The 18,723-nt window shown below is 51.1% G+C and overlaps 2 protein-coding genes across 2 annotated transcripts in view; one reads left to right on the top strand and one right to left on the bottom strand.

Moving 5' to 3' along the window:
* Positions 1–547: 547 nt before the first annotated feature.
* POLE3 (DNA polymerase epsilon 3, accessory subunit) lies at positions 548–4,662 on the bottom strand. Its single transcript, XM_065648648.1, has 5 exons — positions 4,568–4,662; positions 4,411–4,486; positions 3,410–3,495; positions 2,566–2,684; positions 548–2,088 (listed from the first exon to the last, which is right to left on the bottom strand). The coding sequence occupies exons 2-5, from the start codon at positions 4,474–4,476 to the stop codon at positions 1,928–1,930; spliced, it is 432 nt and encodes a 143-aa protein (XP_065504720.1). The 5' UTR covers positions 4,477–4,486; positions 4,568–4,662; the 3' UTR covers positions 548–1,927.
* Positions 4,663–8,410: 3,748 nt separating this feature from the next.
* The window catches only part of RGS3 (regulator of G protein signaling 3), an 87,066-nt gene continuing 76,753 nt past the window's right edge, over positions 8,411–18,723 (top strand). The window contains exons 1-4 of the mRNA XM_065648501.1: positions 8,411–8,477; positions 9,269–9,330; positions 13,310–13,453; positions 16,522–16,671. Coding sequence (XP_065504573.1) covers positions 13,411–13,453; positions 16,522–16,671 — 193 coding nt within the window. The 5' untranslated portion in view covers positions 8,411–8,477; positions 9,269–9,330; positions 13,310–13,410. The remainder of the gene's footprint in view (positions 8,478–9,268; positions 9,331–13,309; positions 13,454–16,521; positions 16,672–18,723) is intronic.

Below are 18,723 nucleotides of genomic sequence, written 5' to 3'. Positions count from 1 at the left end.
GCACACAGCACCTGCTGTTTTCTACAGCTCCTCAGAGCACGGGATACGCACAGATCAGGTTTATTAGTCTTCAGAAAGATCAGCCAAATTATAAAGCATTTTTCTAAAAAAAGGGGATTATTTTATCTTTTCTCCTGCTGTTCTGCAGCTCCCCCATGATAACCTCATTTCCGTGGCGCACTGCAGTGCATAAACCCCCAAATCTCTCCTCTTTTCCCCCACCCTCATGCCTCTCGCCAGGAGTGAGGGCGACATGGAGGCTCCTTCCACTGGGGATGCAAACATCACACCCAGACCGGTTCTCCCACAGCTGGAAAGCTGGTTCTTCTGAGTCTCCTCTCGCACAGAGGCCGTGTTGCAGCAGTCTTCATCCCTTCATCCTCCTTGCAGCTCCTCCTTGCTGTCAGCAGCTCCGTAAGCAGTGACACAGCCAGTTTGCTTCTGCCTGCACTGCACACTCAGGCATGTGCTGCTGCAACCCCAACCAGCTCGTTTTATTACAGGCAGAAATAAAGAGACTCCATTTCTGTTAAAAAAAAAATCTGGCTTTTATTTAGATATTGTTCCCTTCCAGAATGTGCATCCCAGATATGTATCAAAGAGGAAAAAAGGAAAAAAACAAAACGAGGAAAAAGAGCTATCAGGCAGGCCTTTTCTGTTGGAGATCTTGGGAAGGCATCATCAACTCAGTCTTTTCATCTGTTACTGACTGCGCGCCAGTAGAAACTGGACAGCAGAAAATCTTTGTTGATGCAGTTTTTTACAGGAACTGGGCATCTGCGTGATAAAAGCCATCATGCCATGAAAGCACAAAGGCAGGGCAGCTCTGGTGGGCAGCTCTGTGCCAGGTGTTTGGTGGAAAGAACATACTGTTCCTCACAAGTGCTATTTTAAAACTGCACATCAGCAAAACTCATGGGTTTTACTTAAATATACCTAAAACTTTCCTCAAATTTCCTTCACCAGACCTCAGTTTAGTCCAAATATTAGGGTTGTTAGTCTTCAAAAAGATCAAATAATAGAGCATTTTTTTCCCAAAAAGAAGCTTATCCTAATAGATACTTTCTCAAAGAAGAGAAAGGAAAGGCATCAAAACTAAGAATTCAAGTATAAAACAACAAACCTATGTGAGTACCAGGAATACCAACACTTTATTTTTCAACCCATTTTTCTTGAAGGAGGCATTTTGTCACCCCGATACCCCTTTTAAGTGTTCATTTTGCTTCAGATTTGTAACAAAATTCTTCTTGGTCCCCCAGGGCTTTAAAGACAAAACAAGCACTTTCAGTACTTAGATTACATCTTAAGTGCTGTGAAATTTGTCAATTTAGGTTGATTTGGGGTGAGCTGGGGGGACCACGGGTCCCTGTATAGTTGTGCTGTATCGCTGTGACCGGTGAGGCTGAAAGACTCAGCGCTGTCACAGCTACGGCAGGAAGAGAAGGCACAGCCAGAATGCAAGAAAATGAAGGAAAAAAACCCAAGCCACTTGGATAAAAAGCTTAAATTGTTCAGCTTCCAAGCCTCTTGACATCATCACATAGATTCTAAACCCAAAAGGGTTAACGATCCATTTGATTCAGCCCCCGACTTGGTTTAACGAGCTTATTCAACAGTCTCTGAGGTTCTCCTGGCCAGCTTCTGTACTGAGCATCTGATGGTTCTTTTCTCCTCTATTTCGGAGCCAACCTGGCACAAAAGGCCCAGTCCCGTGTGGCTGCTCAGAACCGGGCAGGGAGCCAAGCCCCCACGCACGGGAAAAGCTTTACAAAGTCCTTTATGTACAAGGTAAAGCCCAAAAGGGACGGGCCACAGAGGGACAGTACAAAGCTCGTCTGGAAACAAGAGGGGACACAGCGAGGTTGATTTAGAGCATTTATATCCCTCCGAACAAACCCCAGCCCCTGCGCATGTCTCATCAGCGAGCTCAGTTGTCCACCTCTTCCTCATCGTTTTGCTCTTCTTCCTCCATCCTTTCGTCATCATCATCATTCTCTTCCTCTCGGCTCTTATCTTGCTCCTCCGAGTCTGCCTTCTTGTCTTTATCTTTCCTGGCTTCTTTCTTTCCTTTCTGTTCACGCCTGTAAACTAAAAAAGAAAAAGAGAACACTGAGAAATTGCAAGGCAGTGTTTCCAGAGTGTGAACAGCCCCATAGCTGGAGTCCAACATCCATGTGCTCTCCAGGGGAGCAGCGAACTCGCAGCAGCAACTCACCCCAGTATTTGAGCTGTGCTGACCAGCCTCATAGCATTCAGGTTAAGTTTCAGCAGAAAAATGCTGAAAAGGACACAGGAGTTCACATTTACAGGCAGCACCTAAGACTTTCTCTAAAAAAATGTAATAAGGGAGTGACAGCAGATGAGACTTTCTCAATCTTCATCAGTTGTGAAACAATGTTATCCCAGTCCTGTTAAGGTGCACATTATTTATTCCCCGGGCAAACTGCAGCGCAGGACGCTGGGCAAAGAGAAATAAGACAGGCAAGTGAGTGCTGCTTGTCCAGCGCTCGAGGAAAACAGGACTTGGTGCTGCTTAGAACTGCTGCCATGAACTGCAGATGATACCTTCCAGGGATTCCTTCAACGGGGCTACAAATCGCTGAAACTCCATCTCCTCCATGGCTGAGAGAACATCGCCAGCGTTCAGCGTCTTCCTCTTCCCCTTCATGGCAAAGTTATTTGCACTGGTCAAAAACAAGAAGGAAAAATGAGTTAATTGGCACTGTCATCAATTTAGTCTTGTTTATGGAAGTCACAAGGAACTTAAAAAAAACCCCCACACCTTCTAAACATTCAGGACTTTTAAAATCACTTACTAACAGTAGTTTAAGGTATTGTCTCACGTACACTGGCTGTTTGTACTTTCACCTCGTTGCACTGCTTTCCCACAACATTAGTTTTCTGCTTACATGGATCTTTTCTACAGCCAGGGTAAGGAGAAGGTCTGAACTTTGACTGTAAAGTGACAGCTCCACAAAATCGTGCAAGTACTGACCACCAGAGAAGCGACCGCTGCACAGCGTGTTCTGAGCCACCCCAAAGACGTCCCCGTGTCCCCTGTGACCAGCTCCAGGGCTGGCGTGGTTGGCCCCTTCTTGCCCTAATGGCTGTGAACAGAGGGCTCTCGCCTTTGCCAGGAGAAGCTGCACACCATGTTCTACGGTAACGGCAGCTTGGGAGCCCTCTGGGCCCTGGTGGGGCTGGGGCATCTCTGTGTTTCACAACTCTCTTCCCGACGGGTTGTTACGGGCAGCCTAGACCCAGCTGCTGGGCTCTGGCAGACTGGGCTACACTGGAAATTGTTTTATTTCTATAAACAGACAAAACCAAAACAAAAACTCCAGGGCTGCCAGCAGAGCGTAGAATGATAAATCAACTGCACTGGTTATCTGATGCAACAAATTCTTACCATGATGTCGCGTAAAGCACAAACACACTTGCTGCGCGAGATATTGCGCTCCGGGCTTCTTTGGAAATATTTACTCCATCAGGAAGCTGAAAAAGACATTCAACTTTTATCAGCAGCTGCTACAGATGGCTTCGACTTCCATAATTCACGTGTCGGTTCTGCTAAGGCATTCAGAGGGCTCCGCACAACTGGAAACTAAATGTTGATTTCGCAGAAACTTTGATGCCAGCTGGAAGCCAAGCGCAGTTTCACTGTGTTCTCTCCAGTGCAATGAGCTACACAGAGAACAAGTAACTTGGGGATCAGCGGTGGGTCTGGCCGCTGCCTCTGGGGCAATTCACCCCATGACTATTGAATTCCTGACACAGACCCATCACCTGGATATCTATAGAATCACAGAATCATTTTGGTTGGAAGAGACCCTCAAGATCATCGAGTCCAACCGTTCTCCCACCCCTGGCACTGCCCCGTGTCCCTGAGAACCTCATCTCCGTGTGTCCAACCCCTCCAGGGATGGTGACTCCCCCACTGCCCTGGGCAGCCTGTTCCAGTGCCCCACAGCCCTTCCCAAGAATGGATCCAGACCCATGCGTTGGCATCTCGTGGCTCAGGACCGAACATCTCATTAAATTAACCACTGGGGATTAATCGAGACGTTTATATGGGCAGGGAATCACTTCTGCTCCGATTCGGGGAGCTGGTTCAGACAGACACAGTCCCGCTGTAGCTCCTCTGCCTTTGAACGGGACTTTCGGACGTTTCTCGGGAGGTTCCCGCGGGTTCCGCAGTCTGGACGGTCCCTCCCGGCCCCGCACCGGGGACTCCGCTCCCCGGGACACGCGGGCGGCAGCGGCACCGCCGCCCTCCGGGGAGGGTCCTCCCGGCACCTGCGGGCAGCGACACCGGGGCACAGCGAGGCCTCCGCGGGGCTGCCCGGGGGGTCCGCCCGGGGAGGCCGTTCCCTCCCGCAGCCGCCCGGCAGCCCCAGGCCCGGCACCCACCGCCTCCTTGATGATGCGGGTGATAACGGCGTTGGGCAGGTTCAGATCCTCCGGTCTCTCCGCCATCCTGCGCCTCCTGCAAGGCAAACGGGGCGTCACGGCTCGCGGGCCGCGATGCGGACCGGGGGGGGTCGGGGGGGCCCGGCCCGGCCGTTACCTCGCGCGGAGCCGCCGCACCGGAGCGCGCGCTCAGCCGCTGCCCTCTCACCCCTGACCCCTCCCGGCGTGCAGCGCGTGCGGCGCGGCCCGGCCCGCCGGCGCCTGGAGACGGGGAAGGGGCGGGGCCGGCGGCCCGGGGGCGTGGTCGTCGGCAGGGGGCGTGGCCGGGGCGGGGGCGTGGCCGGCGGGGCGGGGGCGTGGCCGGCGTGTCTAGTAGCCGGAGAAGGGGCGGGGCTGGCGCGGGGGGAAAAGTGGCGGGAGAGCGGCGAGTCTGCTGGGAGATGGGGGGCGGTTTGGGGAGGGGGGTTGGGGTTCGTGAGGAGAAGGAGGCGGCTGGTGATGGGGTGAGGCCTGCGAGGCGGGGTGAGGCCTGCGGCTGTTAGTGGGAGCCTGGGGGGTGTGTAGTGGCTGGAAATGGGAGCCTGGAGCGTGTGTATGTGTGGAAGGTGCAGGCAGCGGCTTATTGGGGTGACTGGGGTTAGACTGCGGAGCCCGAGGGGTTGCAGGGGCTGGGAGTAGGAGCAAAGGCAGAGGGTGAGAGGCTGGGGGGGAGCTGGTGGGAGCCCTGAGGGCAGGGGGTTGGTGCCCATGGGGCGGGTGCTTCACAGAATCCCAGAATGTCAGGGGTTGGAAGGGACCTCGAAAGCTCACCCAGTCCAATCCCCCCGCCGGAGCAGGAACACCCAGGTGAGGTCACACAGGAAGGTGTCCAGGCGGGTTTTGAATGTCTGCAGAGAACGAGACATTCGCTTCGCCCCCCTAATGGTTGGTGAGCAATCCCCGCGGTGCTGTGTGAGGGCACAGTGTGTCTGTCTGTCTGTCTGTGCCTTCAGCGAAGTCATCCCTTGTCCAAACTTCACTAGCCTTTATCCCTGTTAATAACCTGACAAGGTAATTAGAGTAAGCTCAGTGCAAGAAGGGAGTAGGTGGGTTGGACTAGATGATCCCCAGAGGTCCCTTCCAGCCCTAACTGTTCTGTGATTCTCTGTGATATTTGAAATTAGTGATTGACGGTGCAGCTTTTTCCCATAGAAAGTGTATATTTTCCAGTAGCCAGGGCAGTGTTATTGTAGTGGGGATAGTTTACAGGCATCTGTAGTTGATTGTATTAGACATAACAGTCTGCTGGGGCAAGTATGTGGTGTTTTGGGTGCATAAAGGTCAGACCCAAAGAAAGGTTTGTGTGTGGGAGATGTTGGTGACTTCTCATAGTGATTGGATTAATAAAAACCATCACTGCGTCTATAAATCTTGTCTCCTTTATAGCAGACTTTAGTGGATTCTGTTGTGGACCCTGTGGTCCTTCAGGGCTCTCGGAGGTAAGATGCTGCCATGGGTGTTGCATTATTTTTTAATGAGGCCACGAGTGACTGTGTGGGATCATTTCTGGAAGCATATGGACATCCGTGCAGCGAGCAAGGCTGAATGGAGCTGATCTAGGCCACAAATGAAGGGTCATTGAAATGTCCTTGACCACACAGAATGAGGAAGAAAGTCGATGAAGCAGGAGAACGGGGAATTAAAGTGATTTGTGGCGAGACGTGGGAGGTGATGGGTATCTGAGATAGAGACCAATAATGGATTAGTTAGAGGAATGTGGGCAGCATGTTAGACTACTGTAATTATCCAATCCGAGTCATGTAAGTGCATAATCAGCAGTTTTTACGCTATATAACCTGATCAATTTTTGCATTAAACGGCTTCAGTTTATAACTTTCATAGAGTTGTTGGGAGTCCATTCTTCTCCCGCATGACTGTACCAGTCCCTGGGTATCCCTGACAGCGGGAGCTGCTGCCGCTTGTGGTGGTTTGTGTCTTGCTAGAGGGTAAGGTTGTTTTGTGCATGTCTGACCTGAGAAGGACCGAGGCCATGTCTGGGTCACTGGTGAAGCGGCAGGATGGAGCAGGACCGGGGATGGCCTGGCCCAGAGCCCAAAGCTCCTCCGCTCACCCACAAAGACCCAGAGTTGCTATCGAGTTGTGTGTCTTCCTGATACGATGGACCCTCTTCTCTCTTGGATGCTTTGGTCTCTAGTAAAATAACAAGTAAGATGGTTTGTGCATATTTTTGATTTTAATTACAGTATCTGGAGGGTTGAAGTACACCTATTAAAGCATTAATTTGTGTTTTACAAGGTACAGAAGGACAATATTGTCTCACACATTTTGCTTGTCCACCCGGGCTGGCTTAGCCAAGCCACTGCTCTTGTGTCGCTGTGTTTATGCCAGTGCTACAAAGAGCAGCTTTTTGTACCAGTGTAAAATATGACGTGCAGTGATCATCTTGACTGCTGCAAGTCATGTTTAATGTGTTTCTTGTTTTACATGTGACAGTTCAATGTGACTAGAAAGCTGTTTCGGTGCAAAAGCTCTGGAGCTACAGGAGATAAGGCCAGGCTGGCAGCCTACCGTGGCTCTGTGCTGTGCGAGATGTGGTTTTTGGCACTTAGGCCCTGGGAATGTGGTCTGCATCTAGAAAAAGTTGCAGGTGCAATAAGGTAAATTCTTATTTTTTACATAGCTAGGAATTCTGGCTATTGTTAAATGGAGCCATTGTGGCAACATGTTCTATAGTTTGTGATTATCAGCTCTGCTGTGTTCATCTTGCATTTGCTTTACTGTTCTTAGATGAACTTCCAGCACTGAAAATAATAAACATCTCCCCCAACCATTCTTCAAGGAGAATAGATGTTCCAAGTGACTCTGTCCACCTCTGGCCCACCTTCTCGACTGAGCTTTCTTGAATCAGAGAATGCAGAAGAAGATGCTGATGTCAGGAGAATGACACCAAAAGCCTATCTGTGAGTTTTAAGCCTACCATAAGGGTGGGCATTCTGATAGCCTGCTTGTTTTTCTCAGAATTTCACAGAAATGTTCCATTTGTGGTCCAGCTGTAGTGGACACAGAGCTTACCAGGTGGTGTTTGTGCTGTGCTTAATGTGCTGTTAGTACAGATGGGTTTGAATCTTTGCTTCTGTGAAAATGATACTTCACTACTGTAATGGCCAAAGAAATAATAATAATACTACTAATTATAATTACAGCTTATTCCGGTATAGAGTAGTCACTGTGGAGCACCTATATTGTTTCCATCATTCTTGAAGATGTATCACAATAGGTGCAATACAAGTCCTGTAATAAAGAGGTTACGGCAGTAAATTAACCTCTTCCTCTTCTGAAAACGGGAGGGAGCATGCCAGGAGGTGCTACACGTGCAAGTTGGTGTTTTGATCTGCAAAACCTTTGCTCTGGGCACTGAAACCAATCCTGTTGGGTCTGCTGGGAATGTGCTGGGGTTGCAAGGTTACATGCAGACAAAACCTACAAATGGTTGAGCAAGTTACTGAGCCCTGGGAGTCACTTCACAGCTTTCCCCACCTCGTTAGTGCTGACTGGATCCACCCTCAGCTGCTGTGGAGAGCAAGTTACTGCCGCAGGTGAGTCAGAGGGGCAGCAGGTGCTCAAGGGCAGGGTGAAGTGCTGCCCTATAGCCACTGGTGTTGGTAACAAACCAGGTGGAGATTTGGTGTTCACAAAGCTGGAGGCAGGGAGAGGGATCAGATTGTAAATTGGAGTGGCTGTGGTGTGGGGTGTTGTTACAGGTACTTGCATTTTCTAGTTTAAGTTTGTCTGGGAGACTGTCCATGGCTGCCTTTTTTTTAAATTATAGAAGAAAAATGAATTTTAGACACTTGATGGTATCCTTTTTAAAAGAAAACAGGCTTTTACTTTGTCTTTTCTAAATTTTCAAGTGCATCTGTCCTCAGGCTTAGTTCTGATGTCTGGAATCATTCCCTCTTTCCTTTCCCTACAGACAAAACAGTCACTGCAGCGAGGAGCCCCTTTCCCAGCGGAGTGCGCTGCTGTGTAGATGTCACTTGTGCACTCCCTGCCTCAGGTCTTCTAAGGTAAGATCATCTGTGACAAATGGCCTCCAAATACAGCAGTTGCATCCTTGAAATATCTTCCTGAGATCCTTTTTTACTGTAAACTAATTCAGCAGTTTTTACTATCAAAAAATTGCCAGCCTGAACTTCTACTGATTGAGTGGACTTTCTTGTCTGACCTAAGAACCATATTTTGCACAAATTGTGTGTATGAGTTAAGGAGCTATTTTCAGCTGCATAGACCGACTATGACATTAAAGCTAACTTGGTTAATTCACTTTGGAAAGCGCTTTGGAAATGAAACCTGCAGGGTAACCTCTAATTTACCTTTTGTACTGTTCATTTGCATTTGTTTTAGCATGAATCTTGCTTCTATTTGTGTTGTGGTTCAGAAAGACCTATTTTTCCAGGCCTGAACTCTGCAGCAGGGTCAGGCATTGTCTCACCTCATATTCTTTAATAACCTTGTCAAAGTGAGCGCTTTTAGCTTGGAGGGAGGGAAACGCCTTTCTGACAGCAGGGAATATAATAATTGTCAAGAAATATGTGCAATAATCGGGCTATGCTCTGCTAATTGGTTCAGAATGCAAATTAATCCACAGAGGTGGCCTAAAGTGGCCGCATTAAGGCTGAACTAATGGTGTGCCACCGTCCAAATGGGATCCGACGCCTTCTGTGGCTGCGAAATGTGCAGTGAAGTCAAGTTGACCCTATTGTAGTGGAAAGTCCTTGAACTGGAAATTGTTAGGGGCTGGGCAACTATTTTGGGGAAATGTCTCATGTGCCTGCTCTATTCTTGTGTTCTCCCCTAGGCATCGCCCTCAGACTGCTGCCAGAAATGGGAGGTTGAGCTACACAGCCCTGTGTCTGACCAGTAGGTCTGCTTTTATTTTCTTAACTATTCTGAAATTCTATTACGAAAAGGCTCTTCACCGAGAGGGCGGTTGGTCACTGAAACAGGCTCCCCAGGGAGGTGGTCACGGCACCAAGCCTGTCAGAGTTCAAGGAGTGTCTGGATGATGCTCTTAGTAATATGATTTAATTTTAGGCAGTCCTGAAAGGAGCAGGGAGCTGGACCCAATGATCCTTATAGGTCCCATCCAACTTGAGAGATTCCGTGATTCTACGTGCCTGCTCCCACTCTTGGGCAAAATGCAGGAGTCAGGATCATACGGTTATGGGGAGAGAAAAGAGGCAGCTGCACTTTTGGCAGCAGCCATCAATTAAATTATCTTAATCAGAACATGAAAGCGTAGGAGAACTTCGGTACATTTTACTTTACATTTGTGCAGGTTGGAAGTGGGGCTTCACCAGATGATAAAGGACATCTCTGCCAACAAAAAGGGCAACTTACGCATTTCCATTGTGCCATTTCCTGCATTTGATCTCTGTCTGCCCCCGTCACATGCCTTGGCCAATTCAGTTTGCTGTGCCAATGCCAAAAATAGTTTATTTTCTATGAAATTAGTGAGCTAAACTGGCTCACTGAGAGACTGAATAGTACTGGAGCCTGGGTGAAGCCCTGGAAAGGTGTGTGCTGTCAGCAAGCTGGTACAGCAGCTCGGCTGTTTCATGTGGATGTAGCTTCAGACTGTGCACACAATTCAGTTCAGGTGATGTGCAATAACTTTTAAAGCTGTTTTAACTTAATTACTTTAATCCCTGTGACCATACTAAGGCAAAATTCATAATTCCCAAGAGGTCTTTTGCTGTATTGAAACCTATGTATTTTATGAGAAATACGACTAAACTTTTTAAAGAGTCAGCTTAATTATTATGTTGTTTTTGTTGCATTAAAATAAGTCGGCAATGGCTTAATACCTAGCATTTGTCAAAATCCAGCAATTCGCAGCAGCACTGTGGGCTCAGAAGAATGTCCCTCTTGAAGTGTCTAATTGCACCCTCTGTGTGTGTGTGCGCCTTGAGTGTTTCATTTTCCTGAGACAGCTGCTTCGAAGCAGCGTTACTGTTCACACAGTGGAAACCTAGTTGTCCAGTTGATCCAAAATAGACATAAAAAATATCAAAAGCCCGACTTTTGCGCAGGAAGCGGTGTCAGAGTAATGTGTACAGAGGTGAGAGTGGCAGAGAGCTGGATCCCAGCTCCGTGCGAGGGGCCAAGAGCTGAGACTCGGCATCGCGAACCCAGAGATCAGGAAGCCCCAGTGTCTGCGCAGGAGTTTCCAGGTGGCAGCAGCTGCACCAGTGACCTGTGGCACTAGGTTATCCTTGTCCAGGATTGCTGTACCTCACTGCTTGCTGTTGGAAGTTTTTGCTGTGCTTCCACTGTATTTATTTTTTCGCATGTCACTGTTTGGCCTTGTTTGCCTTCTTGTTCAGCTGTTCAAGCCCAGGGCTGCTGCAGAAGAACTGGCTGCTCAGATCAGATGTTCCCCAAGAGACCTGGAATGTCTCAGGGTGCTACTTTTTGCTAATGTAGTTGAGGGTTCAGAATGCACAGGGCAGGCTGGTGCTGTGAGGTTACGTACTGTTGTAATTAGCAGTAATTAGCTGTGCTTTTATTCATGTTAAGGCCGGAGGACAGGTGTGTGTTAAACACCTCAGTTATGAAAGTCCCACTGCCTCATAGGAGTGCCGAGCCTTGGCATGGTAAGATTGTGCGGAGTTTGTGTAACGTGCCTAAATTAGGTGTGTGCCTAACCTACTGCTATTCTGCAGGCTAAAAATGGCAAATGGGAAAAAGAAAAAAAAAAAAAAAAAAAAATAGTTTCTGGTGAGCTGTTGTGCTGTGGGTCAGGATCTCCTCTCAGCCTCCTGGGGTGGATCGGGCTGTGCGGTGTTCCCGAGGAGCCCGCAGGTTGCTCTGATCACTGATATCTTCTCTGGCTGCTGTTCCATGCTGGGAAGGGAGGCAGTGGGAGGCTCTGCCAGCCCCTGGGAGGTTTGTACTGGAAGCACTGGTGTACTCGGAGGGTTCCCTCTGAATTAACCTGGGATGTCTCCCTTACCAGCTGCAGGGCAGGCAGGGGAAGCAGCCGGGCAGTTCCTGTGGCCTCAGAGTATTCCAGTCAGCTGAAAATCTTTGAGATCTGAAAATAAAAGAAGAAGAACTGGCTCTCACCAGTTTCCCTGTGTTCTGTCTCCTGGAGAGGAGCTGATTTATGGAGTAACTAACACAAACCACAGCTGAGCTGGAGCTGCGTTTAGTCTGAACAATTTCAGCCAATTTAGCCTTAGCAATAGAAAGGGGTGAGGGACAAGATGAACCATTTTCAGAGCTCAGCAAGCTTGGCCCTGCTGAAAGATGGGATGGGCACGGGAACAAGTAGCTGTGCACACGGGCTGTTCTGTGCTCTGCATTCCTTGTGGGCAGCTGAGGAGGTTTGTAACAGCTCCTGCTCGCATGGAATTTGTTATGGATCCTCTGCTTTCCCTGCAAGTACTTGCTGTGCCTCAAGCCACAGACATCCCGAGTCCTTATGGCAACGCCTCCCCAGTGCAGAGCCTGAGGATCAGCGTGGATTAGTCCCTTTACATGTTCAAACTGTTTATTTTTTTGAGGAAGGGGCAGTGAGAGCTAGGTTTAGAAAAGTGCTCAGCCGAAGAAGTTTGTTACCCAAAGCTATGGGTGAAAAATGTGAAACACGTTGGGTCCTGGAAAAGTGAAAATGTGAGGTTCTTGTAAAACTCAGAACACTGCGGGGACTCTGATGCTGAGCTGAGTGCTGGGCTGGGGATCCTGTGCTGGCTGTAGGAGACGCTGAGGAGCAAATGGATGGCTTTGTGCTTTGGGCAGGAGCAGCTCACGAGGCATTTGCCAACATTGGGTCAATGCCAGCTGAATCCCCAGTACAGCGTTCGCTCCCTGCTGGGAGGTGCAATTTTGCAGGAGCACGAAGTCCCAAGTGCATCTGTCTTGACAGGTGGTGCTGCGAGCAGCCAGAGCTGCAGCAGCGAGGGACGTGCTGCTGTGGGTGCAGCCGCAGGTGTCCCACAGATTTGGGCTCTGATGGGCTGTGCAGACTCTGGGATGTGAGCAGAGCAGATGTGATGTTTCTAAAGATACCCTTGGAGCAGAGAAAACCTTTCTTGGGTCCCAGGGTGTAAAATACTTCAGTAATCAGCCCACCCGTGTCTCTGTTGGGTTCCTCACTGGTGGTTTTCAGGGAACTGCTCAGCTGTGCTTGCTGCAGGGGTGGTGTTGGGGACAGGAGCTCCCCAGCTGTGCTCTGGGCTCGATGCTGCTGTAGACCCTGGGGATGAGGGGCTGCAGCAACCTCACCGCTGGGAAAGTGCTGGGGTTTGTGTGCCTGCCCTGTGTGTCAGGCTTTGCTAATCCCAGAATTCTGCCCTCAGGACTGCCCAGAAATAGCACTAACCCTTTCTGTTCTAATCCTCTTACCATCAGAGTAATTTTTCTCAGTCTGATTTAATTTTTCTAATTTCAAAGCCGGCTTCAACCTCATGGATTTTCTCTGTGTGTGTGTTACCCTTTTGCCTGGAATAACTGTCTAAGCATGTGTTTGGATTTGAATATCCAGCCAAATGCAGATCCTAGTGCTGGCAAACTGAAATTTGTGACGGAGAACTGTGTTAAATTTTAAAAGAAAGTCATTAACTCCCGAGCCAACCAGCTGAATGTGCAGTTTGCTGGAGACTCTAATAGAAATGCAGGTTAAGGTCAGTCCCTGGGGGTTTGAATGTTAAGAGGGAAGTTAGAAAGAGTTGGCACCTCACTGTTGGGAGCCAGTAGAGAAAGAGGCTGTTGCATGCATCGCCACCATCTCTTCCTGGCATGCAATTTAATTTGTAACTTCCCAGTAGTGGAGCTCTGCTTACTTGGAACATTTATATACTGGTTTTGGGGTTTTTTTTTCCCCCCTCCTTTACAGTGGTGCCAAGGTCAAAGGCTCGTGACAGCTGAATCGTAGCTTGAGCGCAGGACACTGGTGCTTGACATTGCTGGAGAGAGCAACCATCCTGCGTGGGAGCCATGGAGCAGCCGGGAGAGCCGGGGCTCACGCGTGAGTGCTCAGGTGATTTCTCCGCTTGGTCTACTGCGTTGCTCTATGTACTGGGTGAAGGATGGATTGTGGCTGTGCAGGTGCCTGGTTGTCACCCCTGACCCAGGTGGCACTTGAAGGAGTTGAGGGACTGTGCCTCCCGCATGCCCTTTGTGGGATGTTGGTGATGCCCAGCTCCTGCTGTTTGACCTCGGGGCTCCCTGCTGGTGCCTTGTGCTGCAGAGTGGAGCAAACTTGATTCTGCTGGGTTTGAGAGTTAGGAGTGATTTTTGCAAACATTGAGACTCTGGGAGGAGGATGAGGGGGAGTCCCAGAGTCCCACAGAGATTCTTCTTTACCTTTTCTGTTAGTATTATTATTTTTTTTTTAATTTTGAAAAACCCTATCTAGTGGGATTCTTTTACCTAACCCTGTGAGACTGCCTGCTTTAGAGAGACAGTGCTTTTTGCTACTGTCCTGTTTGTCTTTCCTTTTGCCTCTTAAGAGCATTTTGCAATACAGACATGGAGAGGGGAGGCTTTGCGTGAGCCTGTGGAGCTCCTAAGAGATGAGGTGATGTGTGAAACACCTCCCACCACTGCTGCGTGTGCTGGGGAGAGCTGTAGGCTCCGCAGTGCTGTAGAGAAACACCACAAGTCCTGGTCTCAATGCTGTTGTGGGATGAGTGGTGAAGGAGGGAAGGACATGGCAAGGCTGGGTTGTGCACCCTGTGCTCATGTTAACAGAGGTTCTGCAGAGCTGGGACTACAGAGTGGGTTGTTTGCTTGTTCCCTCAGTAGAACTGCTTGGTGTTGTGTGTCCTGTGGCGTGGGATATGCTGGTCACTGGTAGCTGTGGATGCTGTGCACTGAAACATGCAGTCCCAAGCAAGGGGCAAGTAAATTGACTGGGCTAAAGCTGTAATTTTGATGGGTGGCAGATGGAGGTCACTGAGAATATCAGCAAATGGATTCAGCTGAATAAACGATGGGAAGAGTTTTTGCTAAGCCTGGAGGGAGGAACATTTTGAAGTGCCTTAGAAATGACCATGTATCCCTGGGCAGTGCCCACCCCACCTGTGTGCTGGTTCCTGATTGTCCAGGACTGTGCTTTGACACCATTTACCTGTGGTGCTCAGACATCGCCCAGGCTTCTGGGGCTGTGGTGAGGGATAGATGGATGTTTTGGATGGCAACAGGGTCCTTCTTCAACCCTCCTGTCCAGGAGGTGACAGCAGCACTAACTGTGACCCCAGGCAGTCCTTGGCCTTTTTCTGGGGACCTCCATCTGCGATCTTGCTGTTAGACACAGCTGTAGGAGAGAGGTTTTGAGCTTCTCTGAGGTTTCTCTGCAGACCCCAGGGCTGGGATGATGAGGGGTCCACAGACCCTCCCTGTGGGGAGGAAGGAGGGGAGAGGTCCTCTCATATTCTGTAATATAAATACATGTGACTCGGTTCCTCTCCCAGGTTTGTTCCCAGTGCTGTCTGTGAGGATGAGGAGGAAGGACAAGGGATGAAGGTGAGGAGGGGATGAAGGGGTTCATCCCCTACTCAGCTCTGCGTCCAGGGCTCTCTTGCATGTCAGAAGATGTGGCAGTGTCTCTTCTTTTGCATTTCCTGCACTTTCAGGCAGTTTTACTGGTGTAAATTCAGCTGTATCAAGCCAGTGCCCCTGCCAGCAAATAAGCCAAACTTTGGGGTAAAAGGCAGCTTTTCTAGCAAGCAAACAGCCTTTCCAGGTTGCCTGCCTCTCTGTGCCAGGACCCTTTGGCTAGAGGCTGTAAAGACAGAGCTGGGGGGATGTTTTGAGGTACCCGAAGACATTTGGGGGTCTGTGTTAGGTGCTGTATGTCCTGGTACATGCTGCCACATGTCCTGGCTCTGGAGGACTCAATCTTGCATCAAAATCTCAGGTCAGGCTCTTTGCCTTTTGTGGATGGGGGGCGGTGTGTGTGGCACAGCTCCATTGTGGAATGAGGGACATTGCTCTGCTCCACAGCCCTCGCAGGGGAATTAACCTGTGGCTTGATGGCTTGGGCTGTGCCACGGAGTGTGTGCGCTCCATCTGCACTCCTTTAAGATTGCTAGGGTTTATGATATAGCTACAGACTTTTGCCGAGTCACTAATCGCTGTAATTCTGCTCAGTGCTTTTAGTAAATTCGTGATTGAACTGGGCCTCTGGAGTGATTGTCGTCACTTTGTGTTACTGTGCAGAGTACCCAGAGTTAACTCGTATCTGATCTCACCTGGTGGGACAGGACGTGCGGGAAGAAGCCTGGCCAGATGTTCCTGATCCTGAAGAGTTACTAGGCCATGCTGGTTCCCTTACTCTGTGCTGTGGCTGGGAGATATCTCTCCCTCCAGGCTCCCATTTCTGGGTCTGTGCGCTTTTGTCTCTATCAGCGAGAGATCCCATGGCAGGTTCCTGGGTCGTGGTTTGGCTGTGAGCAAGGAGGGGCTGGTGTGCTGGGTGCTGGTCACAAGGAAACCGTCCAGTTCCTCCCTGCGCAGAGCATCCCTGCTGCTCTGAGCCCGAGTGCTTCAGATTGTGGACTGGGAGCTGGATCTGAGCCTGAGCCTTGCAAGACTGTCCTGAACACCCGGCAGGAGTGGGGCAGCATCTCCAGCGTCCTGGAAAGCTGTTCATGGGCTCGTTAAGCCCTGAAGGGGCTGGTCGACTGTTTTAAATACAGTAAAGTATAACAGTGCTGAGCAGAGGATGCACTTGGTGCTGGTGTGTAAAGGGCCAAGGCTGCAGCTGAGATGCTTGCCAGGGGTGACTCCCTCTGAACGAGAGTCCGTGTTCTGCTGTGACACTGGCCCCAGTGACTCGCCATCGCTCCTCTCCCTTCTGCACCCAGTCGGGGCTCGGCAGCGGGGGACATTGGAGGACAGAACTGCGCCATTTGTGCAGAGCTGGCCAGGGGAAGCTTGGACCAGAGACCTGGCAGTGTGATCTTCTGGGGAAGGCTGGGACGGGGTGGGGACGTATCCTTGTGGCAGGTAAAAACCACGCGTGCTGCAGAGTCCGTGGTGTCCCCTGTGTCCCAGCTCCCTGTCCTGCTGTGTCCTGTCCTCATCTCCTTTCTTCTCTGGCAGGGACAGGGCAGAGTCCCCGGTTGCTGGAGCTGGAGCGTCTGCCAGCCCTGATGAAGGGACAATGTGGGGCTGTACGACCCTCCTTGCAGATGTCAAAGGGACCATTGGGGAGCAGGAGGAAGATCAGCCACGCGCGAGTGAAGGGTAAAGGTACGTGATGGGGGTGTGAGGGGGGCTGTGGGGCAGCCAGGGGCTCGGTCTTGGCCAGGAGCGTGTGGAGGGGTGACCATGGGGAGGAATGGCAGAGGTGTGTGTCCAGCACCCTGGCCTCTAGAAATCTTGTCCTTTTCCATCCCAAAGAGGTCGGTATATTTAGTATTACTTCAGCAGACTGGGAAATGGAGGTGCCTGCGCAGCACTGACAGCAGCCATCTGCAGTGGCAGCATGGCCTTGTGCTGGGCTGCACCCGTGTCTCTCCCAACCTTCACTTGTCAGGGCTGAGCTATCCTGTTACCCACCTCTGCCTGAGCCCAGGGCAGCAGGATCCATGAATCAGCTGCTCTCGCCCACAAGCCCCCACAGGTCTGATCCAGACCCCCCACAGACGCCCCCGTGCTGTTGTGGACCCCGCAGCCTCACAGCAGTGCCACAAGGAACGGACCTTGCTGAACGTGGCATTTCCCGCAGCATGGAGGGTGTGGGGCCAGGTCCTCTCTGCCAGGAGTCAGTCTCCTGTGGGGTCCTGTGCTGTGGGGAGCAGGGCTGCAGGGATCCTGGGACAGCCCAGCCTTTGGGGAGGGGGGTTTCATGGAGAAACCATCTCCATCATTCCTCCCCACTCTCCAGACTTGTGCTCAGCTCTGGGTGCTGCCACTGAGCTGTGGTGCACTGTCTGGAGCTGGTGGGTACATCGTCACCCTTTGGGGCATGGGAAGGGCTGCTTGGGGTCTTGCAGAGTGATCCCACGAGCCTGGAGGGCTGTGTGCCTCTTTCCTTGTTACACGAGAGCCAAGCAGGTAACCCTTATCTGGCCATCCCTCCCTTTTTTGCCTCACCCCCACAGACCAACTCTCTTACACCCTTTCCTTGCCTGCAATAATTTACTCAGAGCTGTCCCATGCCGCTGTCCCCTGTTGCTCTGGTGGGGCAGTTCCCCGAGCAGCTGAACATTTGCTGGCAAACCTGGTAGCACAGTCACGCGGTTACTTACAGCCTGGCATACTGCGGAGGAGAGGAAACGTTGCAAAGTTTTCCACTTTTCCCAGGAACTCGTTCCTGGTGCCTCACCAGGGTGGCTGTGGGACAGTGCTGGTGTGGGTCTGGGGTCTGCAGAGCGCTGCCCATGTCCTTGCACGTGGCTGCGGCGTGGGGCTCGGCCTGTTTGCTCAGGCAGGTGCGGCCCCCGTTCAAATCCGTGGGGCCAATGGGAGCTGCGCCGTTCAAACGTGCGGCGGTTGGACGCGTGTCCCATGGAAACCCGGCTGCCTGTCACTCCCGGCTTAAACGGCTGCTTGGCTTTCCCGGGCTAGGCAGGAAGGGCTCCAATTACTGGCTAATTAGAAGTGTCCTGCCATGGAGCCCGGCAACATCCACAGAGTCTCGCTCTGCACCCGCCAGGCTGATCCCCTGGGAGCTTCTTTCTACCTCACCACGTTTGGTAAGCGTTGAGCCTGCAGCTCCGGGGAGCAGGGGGTGCCCGGGGGATGTGGCCGGTGCAGCACGGGGAGCCGTGGCAAGTCATGGCCAGCGCCTGGTTGGTAGGAACAGGCTGGAGAGCTGCTCCCCAAAGGCATTAACACTGAGCAGCAGCCTGCTCGCTTCTGCCTCGCTGAGCCGGAATAATACGTGGCTCCATTGAGCTGGAGAACTGGAGAGCACCCTGAAATCAAGCTGCTGCCGCCGAGGTGTGCTGCTGCAGTCAGCCGAGCGCCGAATTCCCAGGTGGTTTTGCACCCCTGGATGGGTAGGAGGTGGGATTCCTGTGCAGGGCTGGCCAGAGCCCCGGCCCCCCTTAGGGCAGAGCCCCAGTTTCCTTCTTTGCTCCTTGTGGATTTTCCTGGGGCTGCCTCAGTTTTGCTGCGAGGGCTTGAAGAAGCCTGTGGGCAGTGGTGGCTTGGCTCTGCGGGCTGGAGCGTTCCAGCGACGGCTGGGCTGCAAGCCCTGCACACCCACCTGCGAGCTGGCGAGTTTGGCAGCAAATGTCATAGAATCTTACAATCCTTTTGGTTGGAAAAGACCTTTAAGATCATTGACTCCAACCG

This window comes from Caloenas nicobarica, chromosome 19 (assembly GCF_036013445.1).
Source record: "Caloenas nicobarica isolate bCalNic1 chromosome 19, bCalNic1.hap1, whole genome shotgun sequence".
Classification (NCBI taxonomy): Eukaryota; Metazoa; Chordata; class Aves; order Columbiformes; family Columbidae; genus Caloenas; species Caloenas nicobarica.
The sequence above is the reverse complement of the archived record's forward strand: the minus strand, read 5'-3'. Positions and strand labels throughout refer to the sequence as shown.